Source organism: Spermophilus citellus, assembly GCF_964194105.1.
Source record: "Spermophilus citellus genome assembly, chromosome: 11".
Lineage (NCBI taxonomy): Eukaryota > Metazoa > Chordata > Mammalia > Rodentia > Sciuridae > Spermophilus > Spermophilus citellus.
Window position 1 is genome coordinate 19,978,903 of NC_138192.1, and position 25,117 is coordinate 20,004,019.

General features: G+C 40.3%; 1 protein-coding gene across 1 annotated transcript; it reads left to right on the forward strand.

Annotated features, from left to right (window-relative positions):
- Positions 1–504: 504 nt before the first annotated feature.
- LOC308630508 (transmembrane protein 163-like) lies at positions 505–11,757 on the forward strand (the record flags this gene model as incomplete). Its single annotated transcript, XM_081260614.1, has 3 exons — positions 505–933; positions 6,976–7,095; positions 11,558–11,757. Exons 1-3 carry the CDS (start codon positions 732–734, stop codon positions 11,755–11,757), a joined length of 522 nt encoding a protein of 173 aa, XP_081116740.1. The 5' UTR covers positions 505–731.
- Positions 11,758–25,117: the final 13,360 nt, after the last annotated feature.

Below are 25,117 nucleotides of genomic sequence, written 5' to 3' on the forward strand. Positions count from 1 at the left end.
AACTGAGAGGGGAGTTAAAAGCAGGAGACAAACAGGCTTTCGGGCAGGTGAACCCCGTTTTCTCGGGATGGACGGCGAGTGTGGCGGCCCAGGCAGGCAGGGACCCGGTTCGCCTCTGAAGCCTGTAAGGCTCCGGAAAAGAAAGATGCCAAATGAGGGGCGCTGCTTATTCTCCTGTCCCCGAGATGCAGCTGGCTTTGCGGACGGCAGAGGAATTGGGTCCGAAGAGTCCTTTTGGGCACCAATCCGTCGCATGGGTGGGTCGCATCCCCTGTCACGACCTCGCTAAGTACTACCCAAGCCGCCTGCCTCTTCCAAAGATACCAATAGCCCCCTCTCTCTTCCGCTCATCTGACCAGAACCGGTCCCTCGCTTTTCACTGGCCTCTGTGCACCGACCTCCGTGCACCAGCTCAGGCGCAGCGCCTTGGGGCGGGTCCCAGTCACCCACACCTGCCCCCCAGGGGCGGAGCGCAGCGGCGACAGCGTGGCCCCAGCCTCCGCCGCAGGTCGCGCTAGCCCCGCCGCTTGCGGACCTGCCCCCCATTCCCGCCCCCGTGCACCTCCACTCCGTGGTTCCTGCCCTCCCTTCCTCTCCACGCGGTCGGTCTGTCGGTCTCTCCGCCCGCCAGAGCCGCGGCGCCTCGCACTTCTGACTCTAGTCTCCGCTGTGCTCGTCGCCGCCGCCACCGCCGCCGCTGCCTCTGACGCCGGGATCTGGAGCCCCGCGCCATGGAACCGGCCTCGGGCAGCGAGCGCCGCAGTCCCTCGGGCCCGGCAGTCCCGCCGCCGCCGCGGGGCCAGGCGCCCCTGGTTGCCGCCCCCAGCCCGGGCCAGCTGAGCAACCCGGCGCGCGAGCCGCCGCACCCCGAGGAGGAGCGGCAGCCGCGGATCAGCGAAAGCGGCCAGTTCAGCGACGGACTAGAGGATCGAGGTGAGTGGGCACCGCCCAGGGCCTCCTGGACCCCTACCCCGTACCGGGCTCATTTGATGGGGAGCGTGCTCAGGGCCTGCCTCTCCCTACTCGTGGGTTGAACCCGGGCGGGCGCCTCGGAGCGTGCATGGGCACGGAACCAGGACTTGCCTGGAAAGGCGCGGAGAGCTGAGGGCTGCAGCCCCACCTCCGCGGCCCGTACTGCCTCGGTAGCGGCTCCTTTTTGCAACCCTGAGAAGCCGGCTGCCTGCAGGCCCACCCGGCCTGGGCCAGCTCCCTCCTCTCAGCCAACCCCAGCCCCTCCGACGCCCACTGGAAAAGTTTGCTGTAGCCGGTTTCTTTCTCTCATTCTTTTTTCTTTTTGCCTTCGTCGTTGAGCGCTCCCGGGGAACTGCAGGCCCCGCTTATCTCGGAGGGACCTGGGTTCCTTACGTCCCATTTCCAGATCCTTATCCTGCCCCAGCCGGCTACCCCGGAAAACTTCCCCCTGCGGATTTGGCCTCGAGGTGTTTTCTCGGTGACCGCCGAGACTAGGGAAGCGAATCTTGGCCAGGACTGCCGTTGGACTCCCGCGCCCTCACCGGGACCCGGGTTTCAGTAGTCAGACCTGCGGTGTGGAGAGGGGCAGAGGGTTGGGATATTTGCGGGGTTTGGGTCACTAACCTCATCTGAATGGATGCCATCGAAACCTGCTGATTCCCGCAGAGCGCCTCTCCAGCCCTTTCAGAATCCTTCCCAGGACACTGGCCTTACACTCCGCAAATACCCTGAGAGGCCGAACTCTACTTCTGACCTACAACCAATGTCCTCTTTGAGTTGCCCGCATGGAACGCGAGGACTCTTCTGTTCATTCCCGCGTTTCCTCCATCCCTTTTTCGTTTCCTTCGACTTGGATTCCTTGCGGAGAATGTCCAGCTCTTGGCCGCGTTTACACCTTTTCTGTTTCTTGCTGCTTTCAAATTGGACCCCTTGAAAAGAATCAATGGTTAAACCGCAGTGGCCGAAATCGGATCCTTGCAGCCAGGCCCTCCATGGGGAGCCAGCGCTTTGCACCTCCACCCCCTTTTCTTGGAAGCTTTATTTTGTCGGCTCTGGAGGGTTTATATATTTTAGTCTTAGCAGGTTTCTGTCCTATTCTTAGTATCTCCTGTACATTTTTATTCCGTTTCGTGTTGGGATGCACGATCTTTCTCCGTTAGAAATTCTAAACTATAGCATGTGAAATAGTGACATGGAAACAATGATTCCCGTGGAATCGCTAGAGATGCTCTGCAGGAACTGGAGCTGCTCGGGTTGCAATGAGTTCTGCACCTAGATTGCGGTCTCTCCCCCTCTTCTCACAGAACTAGATATCCTTTGAGACCTGACGACTGGTGAATTACCAGCGCCCAGCAAAACTTAACATTTTACCACAAGGTGTGTTAAATTACCTTTGCCCCTCTGTAATTAATAGTGTAGGTTTTAATTTTTTTATTATTATTTTGAAGAAACACAAAAATCTGTGTTGAGCTTAATTTTGTAGCATGGTGGGTCATCTGTAAGAAATGTCCTGTTTCTGCCCACCGGGCCTGTTTCTCCCCACCCCACAAAATGATGGTGGGGGGAGTGCTAGGGTGAGTTAATATTTAGCATAATTTTGCAGCACATGCTCAAGTATAAAAAGCCTTTCTGAATTTATTCTCAAGGTTATTTGCCAGTGGTCAACTGAATTTTATTTTCTATTATATTGTAGCCTGAAAGCATGCACTGTTTATAAACTATCACTGTGTGACAGCATTGCATATCACACACAGCCTCTCTGTTAGGATGAATCCTGTCCCCCCAAGAACCCAGTGCCGTGTGCCATTGAGAGCTAACTGAAAGTCAATGTGACATTCTTTTGTTTGATACACTCCCAACAGCAAAGAGTTAATGATAAGTGAGTCATTTCAGATAAATAAATCAGAAGATTACCTGGGGAGGATTATTGTGATATTTTGTATTTGTGTTACTTTTTTTCATGTGGGGTTTCATCTTTCCAATATCAATTTTTGTTATCCCTTGGGAATGGTTCCAGTGCTGCTACTTTTTCCTAATGGTGAGAGGATTGGGGAAGAAGAAGTCTGGGCAGTTGGTAACTGTGCAGCTCTCAGCCCTGCCAGGCTGGTTTTCTTCTGGGCCTACATACCTATAGAATCTGAGGGGATGAATACTCTTGGTGTGTACCTATATTTAGTATTCTCTTTTATCCTAACTTTCTTCTGAGCTATTTGGACCCTGTTGGGGACCACTTCACACTGAAATGAAAGCATTGCTTTATAATCTCTGTGTTGGAATTTTGGAAACATTTTGCCCTTAGAAGTGACATGAGCTAGTTCCTAGACACCTTGCCATCTCAGAATGTCAGTACTGTGGTGCCATTTGGTTGAGCCTGTGGTTGAAGGAGCAAGAGCTCTGTGGTTTAAGACCTCAAAGGAATTAAACACACACACACACACACACACACACACACACACACACAGTAGGCCAAGTTTGTTTAAGACATTTCTCCCTCCCACTTTTAATACTCAGTTTTCTCTCCATTAATGTTTTCCCATCATTCTGTCCCAAACTTTAGGGTGTGGTTTAACCAAAGAGTAATATATTTTATTATTTCTCATTAGCTTCCTATTTAATAAAAATTCCCCTTCCTGCAGATAATTAAAGTTTGATAGACTCTTAGAAGAAAGCAATGGGAACTAATTGATACCAATATGGCTTAAACCTCCCACTTATATTTGTGTCCACCTCGGCAAAGGAATTGGTTCTTCATTAATAAAGGCTTATGCTTAGCATGAAGAGAACACCAAATTGCAAATATGTGAAATTTAAATGGAGTTAGAAATTCTGATGTGGAGGCCAAGCATGAGTAGGGAGAATCAAGCCCTGCTTGCTCTGCTGGCCCATTCTGCCTTTCCACACTAGCCTTCTTATACCTCTGAAAACCTCTGAAGCACAGCTTCCTGAGCACTTTAGGAATTCTCACCACATCCTTGTAACTTGTGAGTGCATATGCATCCAACATGGTGTCCAGGAACCTGAGTGGACCATTCACTTATGAGCCAGGTTGTTAAAGTTTTCATGTTCCACTTCTCAGTGAGTAGTACAAAGTTTTCCATTTTTGGTTTTGGCTACATTTTTAAAGGGAAAAATAAGCTGGAAATAAGGAAAACTTGGCCAGAAATGGGGGAAGTCTTTCCTCTTTTGGTTAGTGTTTCCATTGCAATTACTTCAATTAAAAATTTTTAAAAAATCTTGTGGGGAACAAGAATCATATCTCGGGAGGGATCTCCAGACCTACTGATAAGAACACCCAACTGCCACCTTGGCAGGCAGTTCAGCCCATATCACTGTCATCTGAAACTCCTTTCAGGGGAGCACTGGCCAGGTGGGTGAGGTATTTGGATGGGTCCATATGTGTGGTCCAATTAGGTATATTATTGAGTCCAATTTGCTTTGGAAGAAAAAAAAATGTTATATGGCAGAATGGAAAACCCATATCATGATTGTGCCTCTTGGAAAACTAAATTTGCTTTTAAAAGAAACCCTGTTTTTGCCCCCAGTGGATCAACATCTTGAAATCATTCCTGTCCATATCCCTACCAAATGACCTGCTCATTTCAGTCAATACTTAAACATTATAGCTTTACTTCTCCTGAAAATCAATTGGCTTGGAGGAGAGGAAGATCTTTCCATCATTTGAGAAAAGGAAAAGAAATTATTGGGGTATGTGGGATTTGCTTATTTTAGGTTATGACTTCACCTGGAGACCAGGGTGTTTATAGTTAACAATTAGAACGGGGTGTTTTTCCAGTAGCTAAGGAAGAAGAGAGAAAGGGATATGCTGTCTTTTCATTTGTAATCACCTATACCTAGGGTGGAATTTGACAGGAGTGAAGGTTTGTCTTTTTCCCATCCAAGTGCATTTGTGAAGGAGGGTTTGGGGAGACTTTTACAGTGAGATGATGGCAATGGTGCTTATACTTGCCGTTTGCATTCTCATCTATCTTTTGATCATACATAAGCCCGCAGGTTTCAATCACTTAAACATCCTCTGGGCTGTCATTAAGCAGCCTTTTTGACACTGCCGCTTGCTTTGCTGAGTGTTGATACTTGGGTCTGGGAAATAAATGGAACAGAGAAGAAGTGTTAGCAGCGTCCTTGGTATAATTTTTGAACAGGATGTGGTTTTGGGCAATATTTGGGATCAGAAAAATGATACCCCAAATATGGCACTTTGGCATGCTGAGTCCTCTGAACCGAAGGACCCTTAGAAGCAAAATGTCTTCTGACCATCTCCTGCCCCTCTTCATCCTCTTGCCCCTCCTCTTCCAAGGCAGAATTCTTTTTTTTTCCCCAAGGCAGGTCACAGAAGCTAGAGTCCTCTTCCCTAAACTCAGCCATAACACCAAGCAATATTACTCTAATTTCTGCCTGCCACCTTTCTGTGTCACACACCACCTTTCTGTATCACAGCTGATCATAACTGAAATTCAATGTGGCCACAAGATGTACCTTGTCTTATGAGAGCAGATCATATGACCTTCATCCCAGAAGGGGTCCTGCCCCACACCCAAGAGGAAGAAATGCCATGGAGAGACACCAAGAAGAATCTGGCCTTGCTGAGTTCCATACTCGGTTTACTACCATTAGCTCATACTATTTTGTGTAATCACATTTCTTTATGGTTGTTTTTCACCCAATCTAAGCATAAAAATACTAGCTTTCCCCCAATCCTTGAGTCTTCATTTCTGCAGGCTCCTATGTCATTTAGAACTCTGACTAAATACATTTGTTATGCTTTTTTCCCCTGTTAACCTGTCTTCTTGTGGGCAAGTAGGCCATGCCCTTTATCATAGGAAAGGAAAAGTCTCACACCCTTCCTGCCCCCATAGCAACTAAAGGCTTCATGTGATGGCTGGTCAGACATAAGAGGCGATGTGTGGGACTGATATATCTCACACTGTGATATTTTACAAATGGGCCTGAGCTTTGGCTACCAATTCCTTCATTATTTGGAACTGGTGTGATAAGGCTGCTCAATCTCTAAAAGGAATATTGTGGGTTGTTTAGCCAAGAATGGCATAAACAAGCTTGTGCTTGGGTAGAACACATGACTTAAAATTTGATTGTCTGTGTAACTAAGAGATGCCACTTATGACTTATTTCAAAGGAGAACAAAGAAATATAAATCAGGATCACACTGAGGATGTTTTAATCTTTGACCCAAGGCAGGTGAAGCTTGGGCATTGCCTGGGATTTGTCACAGATGTCTGTTGTCAAGGACTCTCAATGTGCAAAACAGGAGACAAAAATAAAATCTGTCTTACACATGGCCTACCTAAGAGGCTCCCTCCTTAATTTAAGTGGAACAGTTTTACTCCACTTAAACATTCTGAGAATTTTTGATGTGTTCTTGGTCCAAAGGAAGGAGGACAAAAAATGTGACATGTAATTTGGGTTGATGTTGGTTGTAGTTAAAGAAAAACAAATTGTGTATTTCCTTCTGTTAATTGTCAGAAGGTGTGGTGAGGGCTTTTGTAGTACAGGATTCTTTGCTTTGGGTAAAACCAGTCCTCCAGATGGGACTGTGCTGTTGGGTCAGGGCAAATCATTTACCCACAGCCCAGGAGCCTGAATGATTGAATGTTGTACTGTTTTTCTGATGGAAGGACCTGGTTGGATGGAGCAGCATCTGCCTGAGACACATGAGTTGATGCAGGGGCAAGGAAATGGTCTGGTGTGATATCAGGGAGTGGTGGGGTCTGTGGAGTTTTTCTAAAGAGAACAGCTGCTATCACCTTGCAGAAAATACATGCCTCATATTGCAAATGCCTGTGATTTCTCAAGAGATGCCAGAAAGCTTGATTTTTCATGTGAAATCTCCTAATTGTGAAAACACAGTGTGGGCCAAACAAAACACATCTTGGCCCATGGGCTGTCAGTTTGCAATCTTTGGATAAGAAATTGTAGCTCTGGCTGTGGGTTTCTTAATAAGGAATCCTTTCTCCTTGTTTTTGTCAGGCTTACTAGAAAGCAGCACCCGGCTGAAACCTCATGAAGCTCAGAACTACAGAAAGAAGGCATTGTGGGTATCCTGGTTCTCCATTATTGTCACACTGGCCCTTGCAGTAGCTGCCTTCAGTGAGTATCAGGAGTCTGCTGATCAATACATGCTGGTGTTGCCTGTCTTATTCTCTAACCCTGTGGGATGCACTTTTGCTTTTACTCAACTGTTATTGATGAGTAAATTTTTTTAGATGGTTGGATAGTCAGGGTACTTATAAATTAGTAAAATGGCTTCTCTTCTCTGCAGAGGGAAGAGGTATTATGACAAAGAAATGGAAAGCAAAGCTGAGAGCCTTGGCTTTCATCAGTATGCTGGTTTGTGGAAGTAGATTCTGGCTGCCAGCTGAACAGTGAAAATATATATTCTCTTGGTGGATGCCTTTAGCTTGGAATGACATGTGACAAATATATATCCTTGAGCTTTTGAGTCTAATGCAACAAGATGAGTGCAATATAATAGTGAGCCCTCTCCCTGCCCCCACCAATTATATCTTGCATAACATTTGGAATAAGATCATATTACATTTTAATGAAAGAAAAAATAGAAGGGTCTTCTCTCAAGTTTTCAGTGGCCACAGAAATACAATCCTTTATTAAAATTAAGGAAAACTATGAAAATGGAACAATTTCTGCCTACAGATAATCTCATTTGGGGACTAGGAAGCCCTGTGGCATGTGTATTCTCAATCAACATTTGCAGCCTATGGAAATGTGCATGTGCTATTTGTTCTTATTAATCATGCGATGATTCACAAACCCAAGTAGTGACAGCTACCGCTCAACCTTAGAATCCATGCTTTCTGTTTTGTATTTTTTTTTAATGATGGGGAAAAGAAGTATGTATTTTGTACATTTTATGATAAATTTATTACCTAATAAGATCTGTATTCCAAGTGATGAGCATCATACACGGTGTTTCAGAGTAGGAGAAAAAAAGAATTGTGTCCATCAGAAACTATAGCTCTGTGTGTGTTGTTTAAAATTCTATTCTGTCAGATTGGATCTGCTGTTGAAAGGGATTGGCTCTCAAGAGGAAATATTAGAATTTGACAAAATGCTCCCTGCAAAACTAGACATATATTACTTGAAACAATTTATATTGAAAACATTGTATCTTGGCTCTAGAAAAGCCAAACATTTAGAAGCAGAGGGTAGTGCATTTCAGGAAATTTCAGTGAGCCAGAAATTTAATCAAGAGGAATTATGATTCCTGAAAACAGCCACTCCTTCCCCTTTCCTCCCTTTAAATAAAAATACTGAAACAAGAATAACAAGCTGATTGATGTCCCTGGAGGGTAATTTGGTTGTGGTGGCTGGTAGGGAGCTCTGGATCAGACATCATAATTTACATATGTAAAGGAAGAGGAATGGAATGAAGGGAGGTGATTTACAGATGAAATAATAGTTACTCAGACTTGTGCATGTGCCCAGTAGAGCTGTTATTACTTGTGTGGGTGTTTGAATGAAGACCTGAGTGTGAAGAAATCAAAAGCAAGTCTTTCTTTGGGGAGAATATTGTTACATTTGATATACTTAAATCTCACAATAGAGAAAAATTATGAGGAAATTTTGTTTTCACTTGTTATACTTGATCAGTTGGGTTATCTTAAAAATGTTGGTCCATTTCCTTTAGGAAAAAACTTGCATAATGCCTACAGAGTTAGGATGTTGCTTTGGGTAAAGAGTTTCCTTTTCCTTTTCTTTTAAACTTGATATCACCCCTTTGGTACAGCAAGTATTTAAATCTCTAACTTCTTGCCTAGAAAATATGGGCATTGGCATATAATATCATGAGCTGTGTTATTTTCTATAGTACATTTAAGTTGTCTTCAACTTCTGGTTTAGTTAAATCAAAAAATTTAGAAGATAAAGTTTTCCCCCACTTGCACTACAGAGTAGCTTCACTGCACGCGCGCACGCGTGTGTGTGTATGATCTCTATGTTGTTAGAGTTGTTAGTTTCACTCTAGATTCCTAAATGTATTTGTAATGTAAAATATTTAAAATAATTTACTTGTTGATAGTTTTTTTTTGTAATCCTTTTCATAGTTTAGAATGGAAAGAAAATAAATAGGGATTAAGCAATATAACTGACTTTTGAAGTTATATTTGAGTCAGTGTCTAAAGGAAAATTCTACATTTCAGAAGTGACAATAAAAATCTATATTTTTTAAGTGTCCCAGAGATCCCCCCAATCTTTTATTTTCCAAGGGAATGGTTGACAGAGAGGTAGGTGAAATGGAAAACTGGCTTGGTGAATCCCTGTCCTATCCAGTAAAATTATCAGGTTGAACCAACTAGCATTATTAAGAGAATTACTACAGATTACTGTAGGTGATGCTTTGGTGTGTCAGAAATGTCTTTGGAGTGTGTGCTACTGTGGACGCACATACATGTGTGTATGTCATGTGTGTGTTTGTGTGTGGCTGGTTGGGAGTGTTAATCATGATGAAGAGAAGTGGGTTGTATTTATGTTCATGGCTTCTTTCTACTGTTGGATGATAAAAAGTTGGGGGCATGCCCAGCGTCTATCTTTGCATGGAATCTATAGTCCAGACTGTTAAATAAATGAATTGAGAGAGATATTAAAAATCTTTTTTAAAGACTTGTTTGAAAGGAAAATATTTCTTGGAAAATGATAAACTGTACCTAAATGTACATTTAGGTGCCAGGCTTAGGTCTCAGTTACAGTTTTTGAAGACATTCGGGTCATCCTGTGGAAATTATCTTGCTCAGGACAGTGTCTGGCAACTGCATCTACTCAGATCAGTGGGAATTGTTATCTTATCCTACTGGATTACCACTTTCTATTTATTTGTAAATGTTTTTAGTATGCTGTGTTTTCTCAAATTAATAATTACTAAAAGACCTATTGCTAGTTAATTTGTGATAAATCATTTGAAAAATTAGGAGGACTTTCAAAGTTTGTGATTTGAAATTGCATTGAATGATATGTGAACTATTTTTGATAAGCCTTGGTAATACAGTGATTTTGGCCTGTTTGAATGCTGATATAAAACCAGATGGTAATGCATCTTGGAATATTTCAGACAGGGCCTAGTTTGGTTTTAAAATTGATTCTGTTTATAATCGGCAGGCAGCATGGAAAATGGCAATCCTGTTATGAACAACTGTGGAAAAATATCTGTTTTAATAATGAGGCTAGAGAGAGAACAGAAGTTCAGTTTCAAAACTCAGGGTTTTGACATTTTGATGTCTTTATTAGAATGATTGAGGAAAATATATTCTGATTCAATTTTTGAGGTTTGAGTACAAGTTAATTTTTAGGCACTCAGTGCTTGTTCTGTGGGAAATGAAGATATATTTGAAATATTCTTAGGGGAATGCTTTTCTAAAATACATAGCTCCATTAAAGAAAAGCACTCTAGACCAAAATCATCTCAGAAAAAACCCACTCAAAAATTGAGTGCATCAGTGGATTTAAGAATTAGAAAAAAAAAATCTTTGAAAGGTGTGATTTTCTTTTTATATGTGGGGATATAAAATAATTTATTCAATTTTAGTATAAATTCTTAACCTTAAAAATGATAGAATAATGTGCACTTATTCTAAAATGTGAGGCCAAGTGTCAACATATGGATAAAATGAAATTATATGACTTGTTAATACATGCAGCAAAAAATGCCTGGTACTTTCTAAAGGGTTCTTTCACCTGGCAGACACATTGTCAGGTAGAAAAAGGCCCAGGACCTTCTGGGGTCTTTCTGAGACCCCAGGAGTAACATCTGAATATAGTTATAGTGGACTTAAATCTGACCTGACATTTGGCCCTCTCTTTGGGGGACCCTTTACTTCTTGTCAGGACTGCAGCCTATGTCCTTTGATACAGCTCTGCATCTCCAGGGTCTCACATCATGAATTCCTGCTTAAAGAGGCCTCCCCATCCATGTGGCCTCATCCCTCAAAGTGATTTTTATCTATTACACTGCCTGTTTTCTTCCTCACAGTTCTTCCCTTTCTGTTCCTTCCTCCATTTGGTAATGAAGTTTGTGAAGCCCCCCTGGTCTCTTATGCCTGAGAGCTTCTACCTCTGAAATACTGCCATGAACCAAAGACTTAAGTCTGCAGCATACATTCTGCTTGTAGAATGATCCTTTGTGTTGTTTGCTGGTCTCATATTTACTGTTTATTTAAAAAAGCAGTGTATGCTTGTCATAACAACCTCACAAGACCATGGATACTTGGTGCTCATCTCTGTCTCTCAGTTCCTGCTCCCCACAGACAGCCTTTCTCATCAGTGCCCTGTGGGGTCTGCAAGACATTTTCTGTAAACATAGAAGACCAGGTGAAATTCCTATATATACCTTCCAGTTTTTCCTACTGTTAGATATAGTATCCTTTTTAAAAAAATCTTTTTTAGTTGTACATGTACACAATACCTTTATTTTGTTCATTTGTTTTTATGTGGTACTGAGGATTGAACCCAGTGTATCACATGTGCAAGGTGAGTGTTCTACCACTGGGCTGCCACTCTAGTCCTAGATGTAGTATCTTATCCTTGCTGGTCTTTTAAACAGGCTGCACTTCTTCACAAGTGACTGCTTTTGTTGTTTTGTATGAAGTGGAATGGAAGTGGAGAATCTTCAGGAATAACCTCCCCATGAATGTCTGCCTGCTGCTGCTGATCTGGGTGATGAGGCAGCAGGTTGGGGGATGTGGCCAGGAAGTTGTGAACCACATCCTGGTGATGTTTAGTGGGATAACTTGCTCCCTGTAAGTGTGTTCTTTGAATGATAACTAAGGAGGCGGTTTCTGAGAGGTGGAAACCAGAGGGAGGACCAGGCAGAAATGAGGTTTGAGAACCTCACCATAAAAATTTTCTGCACCTCTGGGTTCCTTTACTATACCCTTGTGGTCAAGTCATCAAAGATCTGGTGCTGGCCACCCTCTGTGCTGCTAGCTACTGACAGCACATAATGAAATGAGGAGCGTTGTTGTTGTTGTGGTTATTATTATTATTATTATGGTGCTGGGGATTGAAGCAGTTGTTTTAGTCTGACCCTTTGCTTCCTGTGAGGCCCATCATTATCTTGCCTGCTTCTTCCTGGTTGGACTCATCTTCTCCCATCCCCCAGCTTATGGCTACTCCAGCTCAAACATGCATCTCGTGGTCCCCAAATACACACTCTGCTCTTTGCCCTTTTATTCATGCCTTCTCTTTCCTTGGTCTCAGACATCTTTGCCTCCTGACTCCCACCCTCATTTTCTAGCTAAATTTTATTTATTTCTCAAAATTAAGATGAAAGATCACCTCTTCCAGGAAGCCCCCTTTCCCTTGTAGACCCACAGACACCATAGATTAGACACTTGATGCACAATACTTGGATTGCCTCAATATTGCTTTCTGTACTAATATACACTCCTCAGTGCTGGGGCCTCTGCCTTCTGTCAGTGTTCTCAGTCCTAACACAGTTGGCCTGCAGATATTGCCCAGAATGGAGTCAATTATGATGAATTCCTCAGCTACCGTGGGTGCATTAGGTTGAGGATTGATGTTTGCAAATAGAGGTGGCAGACAAAGGAATAACAGCAGCTTTCTCAGGTGAGTGGAAGCAAAGAGGGAAATTGCAAGATGGAATTTTCAACTTTGTAAATGGCTAGGTTGCAGGAACTCCTCTCTCCTTTCTGCTCCCTATTGGCTCCCTGGTGTTTTCCTCTCCCTTCACTGCCACTTGGACTGAAAGATCCAGACTTCCATTAACAGGGTCTCGCCTGCCTGCCTCTGTTGGAGCACATCTTCCCTAGTCTCCAAGCTCACAAAGAGCTGCTGTTTCCAGCCAGGAGTGGAGGCGTGGTCTCAGCAGCTGCCTGCCTATTCTGCCTCCTTTCTTGTTGCATTCTGCACACAGCATCTAATTAAAAATGTGGCCAGGGCACATTAGCAGGAGGGTGTCCTTGTCTCACAGCCATGGTGGGGGCATAGGGGAGCTGGGTAACAAACCTGGCTAGATTCCACGTGGGGCATACTGCCTTTTTGTTTGGGTCCAAAGGGGTGGAGGCTTCTTGGGAGATCTGTGAGGTCTTTCCCTTTTGCCTCTCAGTCTCTTTCCAATCATATTTATGAGCCAGTTGAATGAGAAGGGGTTTTCTGGTCTGCTCCTGTGCTAAACTGTGATTTGATCCTCTGGGTACTGCCTTTGTAAGGTGAATGTCTGCAGGAGGTCCTCCTGGACAGGAGATGACTTTGCTGGGTCCTATGCCTTGTTCTGAGATATGGGAGCACTGAGATTTGGAAGGTGCAGATAAAGTCAGAGGGCAGGAGAGAACCTTCTTTCATTCCAATAAAATAAGCTGTTTCTCATTTCCACCATCCTCCATGCCTGACACCCATCCCTCCTTCCAGCGGGGGAACATATTCATCCAATCATTAGTGATTACCACTGCCTGTCTGTGAAGACCACTCTTCTTGTGTGACATCCACACAGGATGTCAAGAATTTGAACAGTCTGTCCCCTTGAAGAACTTGGGTCTAAGTGGGAAGGTGATGACCAGGCAGTAGGGTAGGACAATAAACCCAGACCTCCTACATTGGTTGTACAGGGGTGCTCAGGAGAGGGCATCACTGATCTTATACAGATTGTCTGCCACACCCAGCAGCTACCCAACCTTCCAAAGTATAGAAAGTAAATTGGCACTATCTGTGTAGAAGCTAAGGCTGCCCTGGGGTGGGAGGAGTGGGGAAAGGTTGCTGGTCTCAGTAAGAGGAGCTTGGGTTATGATGTCCATATGGCTGCTTTAGTGTGCCCAGGCGGCTGCAGCAAAGTACCACAAATTCAGTGACTTAAACAACAGAAATTAATTTCTCATAATTCTGGAGGCCAGAAGTTGGAGGTCCAGGTGTCTGTGGGATTGGATCCTTCTGAGCCTCTTTGCTTAGGCTCATAGCTGTTTGTCCTCTCTCCATGTCTTCACACCATCCTCCCTGTGTGTCTGTGCCCTAATTTGTTCTTTCTATAAAGGCACCAGTCATGTTGGATCAGGGCCCACTGTCATGACTTCATTTTAAATTATTCACCCCCTTAAAGACCCTGTCTCCAAATACAGACAACACTCTGCAGTACAGGAGTTTAGAGTTTCAGAATATGAATTTTGGGGAAGATAAGTTTTAGCCCATAGCAATATCCTTGCCCAGCACCAGGCAGTTGGAGGAAACTAAGATACCAGAGTAAAGTAAATTCCTTAAAAAAACATCACTTTGAATGAAAGGGCAGACTGAAATAAACACATGCACCAGCCCAGGAGGACAGTGAGGAAGCTCTCTGTTTAATAGCTCTGCGTAAGGTGTGGATGAGGTGGGGGTATGGGGCCTTTCACTAGAATTCATAACCATGAGGCAGAACTCATATAAATTTATGGTTGGAATTTTCCAAGGTGGATTCCTTGGGAAATAAACCTGGAGACTCTGAGATGTACTGGAGGAGGTTTATTGGGGGTGGGATCTAAGGGCTGAGAGGAACTCTTATACGCTTGAGGGCTGGGGCTGTAGCTCAGGGGTAGAGTGCTTGCCTAGCATGTGAGAGGCACTGAGTTTGATTCTCAGCACCTCATAAAAACAAACAAATAAAATAAACGTATTATAACCATCTATAACTTTTTTAAAAAGTAAAAAAAAAAAAAAAATTAACCCTTGGAAGGGAGCCGGGAGCAGGAAGACAGAGGGAAGAGTTGAACTGCAATGCCGTTGCCTTGGAGCTCATCCTGTAGGGACTTGCAAGCTGGGATGCTCCTCTGGAGATGTCTGATGGATGCCAGGAGACCAGACTGGTCCTAGGTATAACCTTGGGAGGCAACTTCCTTTAGTAGAGGACTGTTCCAGGTTCCAAGAGAGGGATGCAGTTGTCACAGCACTCACTCCTGGCAGCGGAGGGAATGAGTGCCTACACCGTGAAGAAGGGTCAGGGAGACATGTCAAGGCATTCCCTCCAGGTTTTTTTTCCCCTTAAATATGTCCCTGGAACCCCAGAGCTGGGAATGGAACCCAACGTCTCACTCATGCTAGGCAAGCGCTCCACCCCAGCACATTCTAGGTTTATACACTCTATTTTACCCGGAAACCCATAATGCTATCTCAGTTAATGTTGAGCTATTAACATGGATGTGGTCCTAGGTTGTAAATACAACTGGAGCATGTGAAAGAAGCAGGTGCAGAACACTGACCAAAGGCCTGCAGGTGTTCCACAGATGTAACCACACCAAAGATAAGCTCACAAGCCAATATTAGAGAGTTCCCAGGAAAAGGGTTTCCCATGATTGAGAGCCATACAAACAGCATGATGAGAAATGAATTCCAGATGGGAGAATTGTCTGACAAAATCTGAAAATAAGTATGTCTAATATGATAGACAATTAACATGGATCAAGCATACTAAAGAAGACTAAACAGAGCAATTGGAAAATAATCAATGTATTTTTGATATTTTTATTGAGGTTTAACCTGGATGTAGTCACAAAAAAATTAAGAACTATAACAATCTCCATTCTTTCTCCAGTTTCCCTCTAGTCCTTCTACTAGAAACCACTTTACTTATGTAGTTAATTCTTTGTTTACTTGTATGTGTACAATAACAGGCTACTAATGCTAATTCTTGATTCTTTTCTCAAGGTTAAACATTATTTGTTGGCTTCCTAAGATGAAAGAAGGTGATTTGTTCTTTTATTCTCCTGGACCCACACAATCACACTGATTTTATGAAGTTATTTCCATGCAAAATAACAATTTTTTTTCATTATTATAACTCCTACTCATTGAGCCATCAGTGGAGCATATTACTTCTTTCCTCCACAGTTTTTTTTTTTTACTCTGGATTTAATATGTTTATTCCTGTGTTTACTTTTCTGTGTATTTATTTCTTGTTAAGCTCTACTTCTTATTTTCTGTTCTAATCTCAACTTCTCTGAGATACTTACAGACGCACAGATAATTCCACTTGTTTCTTCTTGCAGAATGATCGTTTGGATCCATTTGAGTACTGCTGATCCATTCTGGTTGCCCTTTCTACTGCACAGCTGTATCCTTGCATCTCTCTTTACTATGTTTATTGAGGATTTACCTTTATTTTTCTTTCTTGTTGGGCTGCCGTTTTGCTGGATACCAGGTTTTTCTCTTCGGTTCACTCTCGATGGTGGTGGGGGGGGGACATATCTTCTCTTAGCTCCCTAGGAACAGGCCCATGGGAAATGTAACTTTCAAGCTGTGCAAGGCCTGAAATGTCTTTTAAAATCCTGACATTTGATTAATGGCTGGATAAAAAATTCTCGGGGAGGAAATAATAGTCCTTACGAGGTCTGAAGGTTTTACCCTATTTTCCTATAATTTCTAGTGTTGCTGTTTAAGTCCTAAACTATTCTGAATCCTAATCCTTTTCCTGGGCCTTGCTGTGCTGGGGATCTCTTTTATCCATAAGTGCCCCTAGGTTCTATTTTTTTCTTCCTATGAAATTTCCTCAACTCCTCTTGTTTTTCTATTGAGTTTTTAATTTTCACTATCAAGTTTTGTTTTTTCTTGGAATTGCATGAGTGTGCTCATTTAAAAAATTGTACATCTCTTATTATATGGATTTTTAAAATAGATGCTTTCTTATATTCTGGAAAAGTTTTGATTTTTTTTAAAGACACTTTTCTATTTCTTGCACTGTCTTCCTCTAAGACTTAGTTCTTGTTAGAAGATGAATCCTGTGAGTGGTGATCTTGAATATCTGCTTATATTAAAAAGGGTAGCTGGGTGCAATCGGGCATTCCTGTAATTCTAGTGACTTGGGAAGCTGAGGCAGGAGGACCATGAGTTCAAAACCAGCCTCAGCAACTTAGCAAGGCATTTAAGAACTCAGCGAGACCCTGTCTTTAAATAAAATACAAAAAAAGGGCTGGAGATGTGGCTCAGTGGTTAAGCACCCCTGGGTTCAATCTCAGGTATTGCCCCCACAAAAAAAAAAAAAAAAAGGGCAATTAAAATGCTGATGGGAGCTTTGAGCCTGTGGTTGGTGTCCGCTGTAGGATGGTGTAGCTGGTCTCTTTTGTTGGTAAATTCCATTTTGGTGCATCCAGGCCCTAATCTTGCATTTCTTCTCTAAGTGTCTGGTAGGGGAATTGTGGCTGAGTGGGTATTGCCCTTCTGTAGAGAGTTGGGGAGGGAATCTTGAAAACTACAAAAACGTTTGGATTTTTAAAATCAGAGCATTTTAATTGTACATTGCATTTGGGTTCATTTTGACAAAATGATACAAGTAAGGAATTTGATTTTGATCCCATTTCCCCCCACTTTTCCTCCCCTTCTCCCTCCCCCTTTTCCCCTCATCTATTCTATTGATCTTCCTTTCACTCCTTCTTTATTTTCAATTGGTACATAAAGGTGAAATTCCCCTTGGTACATTTATATATGTTTACAACTTTATTTTGTTTAATCCATTCCATAATTTTCCCTTTCTTCCTCCTTCCCCCTTGTTCTTCTCCACTGATCTTTCTTATTATGTATGATATCTGATCCCCCCCACTGTCTTCTTTCTGTTATTTTGCTCTTGCTTCATATGAGAGAAAACATTCAATCCTTGATTTTCTGATTCTGACTTATTTCACTTAGCATGATCTTCTCCATTTCCATCCATTTACTTGCAAATCCTGTTATTTCATTTTTCTTATATCTGAATAAAAGTAGCATGTGTATGTGTGTGCGCACAACAAACATTTTCTTGAGCCATACATCTATTGATGGGCATCTGAGTTGATAGCATAATTTTACTCTTGTGAATTGTGCTGCTATAAACATGGAAATGGATATATTTCTATAGTATGCTGATTTTAGTTCCTTTTGGATAAATACTGTGGAGTAGTATAGCTGGGTCCTATGGTTGTACCATTCTTACATTTTTTGAGGAATCTCCATACTGCTTTCCAGATGGTTGTACAACTTTGCAGACCTATCAACAAGGTATGAGTGTACCTTTTCCCCCCATAACCTCTCCAGCATTTATTATTATTCATGTTCTTGATCATTGCCATTCTGGCTGTAGTGAGATAAAATCTTAGTGTAGTTTTGATTGATTTTCATTTTCCTGATTGCTACAGATGTTAAACACTTTTTCATGAATTTGTTGGTCCTTTGCACTTCTTCTTTTGAAAAATTTCTGTTTGGACTGGGATTGCGGCTCAGCGGTAGAATGCTCATCTAGCACGTGCGAGGCCCTGGGTTCGATCCTCAGCACCACATAAAAATAAATAAACAAAATAAAGGTATTGTGTACAACTAGAAAATAAATATTAAAAAAAATTAAAAATTCTGTTTAGTTCTTTTACCCATTTATTGGTTCAGTTACTTGTTTTTTGGATGTAAAGATTTTTGAGTTTCTTTTTTCTGTATATTAATCTCCTGTAGGAAGAGTAGCTAGCAAAGATTTTTTTTCCCATTCTGTAGGCTCTCTCTTTACTCTCTTAATCCTTTCATTTGCTTTTCTAAAGCTTTTTAATTTGATGGCATTCCACTTATTGATTTTTGGTTTTATTTTTTTGAGTTTTAGGTGTCTTGTTAAGGAAGTCAGTGCCAGCACCAATATGATGGAGTCTTGACCTTATGTTTTATTCTTGCAGTTGCAAGGTTTCTGGTGTGTAATTCCTAAGATTTTGATCCATTTTGATTTGACTTTTGTGCAGGGTGAGAGATAGGGATCTAGCTTCATTCTTCTACATAGGGGTATTCAGGTTTGGAAAACTTATTTTTAAAATAGACTTTGAACACTCTCCTCTTCTCTTTATTTTATTGTCTTACCAATTCCCCCCTTTTCTGGGTGTCCTGAGGTATAAATGGGCTGCCTTTTTGCTTTCACACTGCTGTGTTAGGCATTTGCTTTCTGGAGTCTGTTAAACCAATTACCACTTGCCCATATGTTTTCTAGCTTCTAAAAATTGTTTTTGTTGCCTCTTTCATTTTTTTCCTAATGGGTTTGTCTTCTTAAAAAATTCCTGGTCTCCTAGTTTAGTGGGATGTTTAGAAGAAGCAAAAGTAAATGTGAGGAACCACCCTGCCATATTTCTCTGGAAGTGTCAGAGAACAGTTTGTAATGAAAAATATGCCAAGCGAACCAGAAACCAGAAGTAGCTAGTGAACCAAAATATAGAATGTATGACAAAGTGGTTCTTGTCTCTCATGTTTACTAGGAGACATGGAAGACAGGATAAGTTCCAATGTGAACAATTAAGAATTCCAAAAGCAGAAAGAGAGGAAACAGAAAATAGTCAATGTTTTAGAAGTATCGGAAACTGTTTGGGAACTGATGAGAGAGATTGAGGACATATGATTCAAACCATAGCAGAGAAAAAGAATTAGAGCACTTATCTTATTCAGTAGATGACAAAAGTGAAGTAAATGACACAGAAAAAAAGTATATACTCTGCAAAATAAAATGTAGGAAAAAAAACAAACATTTCTTTAGTTACAGAAAGTATAAATGTGGTTCATAAACCAGGTAAAAGATAGAGAAGGGGATTTGGGGGTGTAGCTCAGTGGTAGAGTGCTTGCCTAGCATGCATGAGATCCTGGATTTGAAGCCTTGGGGTTCAAGCCCCAGCAGTTTAAAAAAATAAAGATTAAATTAAATTAAATTAAAAAGTCTGAAACAGATACTAGTAAAAAGTTTTTGTAGCTATATACCAATCAAGGAAAAAAAAAACACATGAAGACCAAAAGCATTATTAGGCATAAAGAGTGGTACTATAGAAATAAAAGGTTCATTTTACTGAGAATATAAAACACTTGTCAATATCAAATAACAAACTTCAAAGCACCCAATCACAAATGGATGGAATTCTAGGTAGAAATTGACAGGTCATAATTTTAATGGTAAACTTTTATAGATCCCCTTCTATTAGTTGATAGAAAAAAAACAAAAATTTAGTGAAGACATGAAAGATTGGACTTATGTACTTCAGTATTTTTCAACATTTTTGACTGCTCTCCATAGTAAGAAAGGCATATGTGACCTAGAAAATGTATTATGTGTATACATACTGTATGTTATCATATCTAAGACACTTTTGATTATGATATGACATTATTTCTTGGTGCCACTAGGAAATAAAAATGCTGCCATTAAATGATATCATGCTGTTCATTGTGTGAGCTGCTCAATGTCAGAGTTGTTAAAATGTGAAAAAAAATGTTCACTTTGATAATTTCTATTCTCTTATTTTAAAAACTGCTGGTCATAACCTATCAAATTGACCTCATGCCCCAATAGTGATTTGGAACTGTCAGTTTAAAGAACACTGACTCAATGTGTCACTATAGAACCATGCACCCAACAAGTATGCTTCAGCATCATGAACATGTATACAGTGTAACCACTTCCATCATCACAGCAGAAATCTCATTAAAATTTCTAGGAATCTGTATTTTGCAAAGATCCTTGAACATGATAAAATTATAATTTGAGGTCGAATTTAGCTAAAATTCTCCTATATATAATTATATATGATGGGAAATAAAGCAGAACATTTCTGAGTAGCACATGGATGAAAGTTATTTTAAATATTAAGAATTATTTAGAAATAGGTAAAGAAGAACTCAAACTATCACTAGGTGCCCTTCAACAGATGAATGGATAAAGAAAATGTGGTATATATACACAATGGAATATTACTCTGCCTTAAAGAAGAATGAAATTATGGCATTTGCAGGTAAATGGATGGAGCTGGAGAATATCATGCTAACACGAATAATCCAATTCCAAAGAACCAAAGCCTGATTGTTTTCTCTAATGTGTGGATACTTATGTACAACAAGAGGGTAGAGAGCAGGCTAGAGAAGAATAGAGGTACTTTGGATTAGATAGAGGGGAGTGAAGGGAGGGAAGGGGGTATTGGAGTGGGGGAGATAATAGAATGAATCAGACATTATAAACCTATATGCATATATGATTACATGACCAGTGTAATCCTACATCATGTACAACCAGAAAAATGAGAAATTATACTATATTTATGTATGTTATATAAAAGTGCATTAATGCATTCTACTGTCATGTATAACTAGTTAGAACAAATAAAAAATTAAATGAAAAAAGAATTACTTGTAATTTAAAATGAGAAATTGAAAATTGATAAATAAAACTGTCAAAAATAGGAAGCTAAGAAGCAGAAAAAATAGTAGACATCATGAATGTAACAGCTGCAAGGAAATACATTTAAACAATACATTTAAGAAAGAAAAAATTATACAAGAATATTAAAAGCAAAGCCATGGTTTTAAGACTGGTAAATGAATCTTAATTCTGGTAAGATTTATTTTAAAAGAAAATGAATGAATGAAAGGTAATTAGAAATGAAATGACAGGTGTAATACATAATGAAGAAAACTTTAGGAACTGAGATTATTTTTCATAATTTTATGCCTTTAAATTTGAAAACTTAGGTAAAATGCATAGTTTCATAAAATAATTACCTTCTCTGATTGGCTCAAGGGAAAAGAAAATTGACCTGAGTGGTCTGTGACCACTAAAGAAAAATCACTAAGGTGGTCACAGACCATTAAAGCATTTACTCCCAGCAGTGGTTCTCTATCAAGTGTGCTTCTGTACTTCCCTCCCTTCCTAGGTGACATCTGGCAGCGTCAGGAGACATTTTGATTGTCACATCTGGGAGTGGAGGTGCTCCTGGCATCTCATGGGTAGAGGGCAGGGCTGATGCTAAACATCTTACGATGCACAGGAGAGTCTCTCAGAACAAAGAGTTCTGTGACTCCAAAAGCCATTAGTGCCATGGTTGAGAAACTCTACTCTTATGCTCACAGTTAGGAAAGCAATATAATAAAGATACCATGTCTCCTAAGATTAACCTGCAGTTTCACTAATAATTCTAAATTTTTTTCAATGAAGTTGGTGAACTCTAAAATATATATAGAGGAATAAAAGACTAAGAATAGATAAGGTAATTTTTCAGAACACCGTACATGCCCTCGTCAGAACTTCTAAAACTAGAGCAGTAGAGATTGTGATATTTTTAGGGACATATAGACCAAGGAAGTTGACTAGGGAGTCTAGAAATAGACCACTCAGATATGGAAATTGGATATATATGAGGCTGCATCGTACATTAGGGAGGGAATGATGGTACCAGGATAAGTGATTGTCTCTCTAGAAATAAAGAAAATAAATTTCAACTTCCCATGTATACAAATATAAAATCCATGTGAATTAAGAAACCAAACTTGAGCTGGGCTTGGTGGCATATTCCAGCTACTCAGGAGGTCAGCCTGGACATCTTAGTGAGACTTATCCCAAAGCAAAAACAAAGAGGCCTGGGGTTGGGAGGCAGTAACTCACTGGTAGAGAACCCCTATGATCAACTGCCAGAAATACATACACACACACACACACACACACACACACACACACACACACACACACAGAAACCGAACCTGACAGCAAGGATTTAAAACTTAAATAGAGAAAAATAAGAGACTATACATATGACCTGGAAGTAAAGAAAGTTTTCTTAAGACACTGAAAGCTTGAAGTATGAAGGAAAACATCAATACAATTTATTAAGTACACCAATAACTTTGTGCATTGGAAAGCACTGTATTAAATAATACTCAAGATATTTACAAAGCATTGACTTTTGTATGAGTGACAAAACAGACAAGACTGTTGTAGCACTTTTGTTTGTAACAGGAAAATAAAAACTAGGAGGGTGACAGATGTCCATTAAAAGGAAATTTGAAAGACATATTGCATTGTCTTAATATAGTGAATCTATATTTAGCAGTAGTTTTCTGCTCTATCAAACCTAATGTACCTTTTTTACAACCAATATTTTATCATACCTTTTTTTACAGTCTTGAACTGTCTATACACATCACTTATAAAAATAGTATTGTATCCTAAATGTAATATAATGGAGAAATAAAGGAAGGTAATTTGGGTAAAAAGTATAATTAAATATGTACATGCATAGTATGGGATATTAAGATCCTCGGCTCCCTCCCACCCACTAAATGCCATGATATTTGTAGTCTGAAATTGTAACAAACAGTGACAACCCTACCAATGTCCAACATGCACCCAAGGACAGCAGTGTCCACTGAGAGCTGGGGAAGCAGAGCAATTAACATGGATGAATATGAAAGCCTATGTTAGGAATAAAAGAAGTTGTAAGACTACCAATTTAATAATCTTAATACAACCTATTGCTTGTGGATGAGAATGATGAATTGAACTCCAAAGAGTGACTATCTTGGGATGGTCAGAGACAAGGGATTCATGGAGAATGTGCAGGAAGCTTCAACCATATGCTTCAACTATAATTGTAATAGCTGTCAGGATTTGTCAAAACTGGGTAAGCAACTTATTGATGTTGTTTTATTGTTGTTTTTGTTTTGTTTTTATTACCCTATAGCTCCTCATATGCTTAAAACCTTACGACAAAGCATGAGGCTGAATAAGATAAGTTTATTTGGGTATGTACCAAGAAGTGGGGTAATGGGTCAGATGGTGGTTCCATTCCAAATTTTCTGAGGAATCTTTATGCGGCTTTCCAGAATGGTTGCACCAATTTGCAGTTCCACCAGCAATGTATGAGTATACCTTTGCTCCCACCAGCATACTATAGTGATGCAGCCACATCAGTATTTGTGGCAGCTCAATTCACAATAACTAAGCTATGGAACCAACCTAGGCACCCTTTGACAGGAAATGTAGTATATATACACAATGGAATTTTACTTGGCCATAAAGAAGAATGAAATTATGGTATTTGCCAGTAAATGGATGGAAATGGAGACTGTCATCCTATGTAAAATAAGCCATTCTTAAAAAAAAAAAACAAAGGCTGAATGTTCTCTTTAATATTCGGATGCTAATACACAATAAGGAAGGGGAGGGAAGAATAGAAGTTCATTGGATTAGGCAAAGGGAATGAAGGGAAGAGAGGGCAATGGGAATAGGAAAGACAGTAGAATGAGTTGGATATAACTTTCCTATGTTCATGTATGAATACACAACCAGTGTAACTCCACATCATGTACAACCACAAGAATGGGAAGTTATACTCTATGTATGTATGATAACGTCAAAATACATTCTACTGTCATGTATAACAAAAAAAGAAAAGGGAAATTGCATGGAAATGAAGGGAGACCCTCATTGCTATACAAAATTACATATAAGAGGTTGTGAGGGGAATGGGAAAATAAACAAGGAGAGAAATGAATTACTGTAGATGGGGTAGAGAGAGAAGATGGGAGGGGAGGGGAGGGGGGATAGTAGGGGATAGGAAATGTAGCAGAATACAACAATTACTAATAGGGCATTATGTAAAATTGTGGATGTGTAACCGACGTGATTCTGCAATCTGCATTTGGGGTAAAATTGGGGGTTCATAACCCACTACAATCTAATGTATGAAATATGATATGTCAAGAGCTTTGTAATGTTGTGAACAACCAATAAAAAATTTTCATAAAAAAAGAATAAAAATGCTATAAATATTCGTGTACAAAAAAATTTTAAAAAGATTAGCTCATTTAATGGTTATTATTGTATCTGTACCTTTGAATGACACCTTTGCCTCCTTCACTTTTTTTTTCTTTTTTTATGCTGTTTTCTAATGGTTCTTTACAATGATTTAATAACCTTTTCTTTCCTTTTTCCTCTTTTTCATGCATCATCTAATCTTAAATAATATCCTTTTACTCAACAGTCTACCTATAAGGAAATAAGTGGATTTATTATTTTTCATATACTTCTTATGAATTTTTCATATACTTTCATATATTATTTGTCATTTTTGTATGCTTTTTCCAGTGCTTCTTACCTTTTAAAATATTCCACAGTATCTACATTGTCAGATCAGGTCGACATTACATATTCTACTATTTTCCTTAGAACCATCAGTTAGTCTTAGTTCTACGAATAAACATATTTTTCTTTTTAAAGGAGGAGGAAGAGGAAGAGGAGAAGGAGGAAACATCTTTTTTTATAGAGAAAGAGAGAGAATTTTTAAATATTTATTTATTTATTTATTTTTTGTTTTTTAAAAATATTTATTTATTCTTTTAGTTTTCGGCGGACACAACATCTTTATTTGTATGT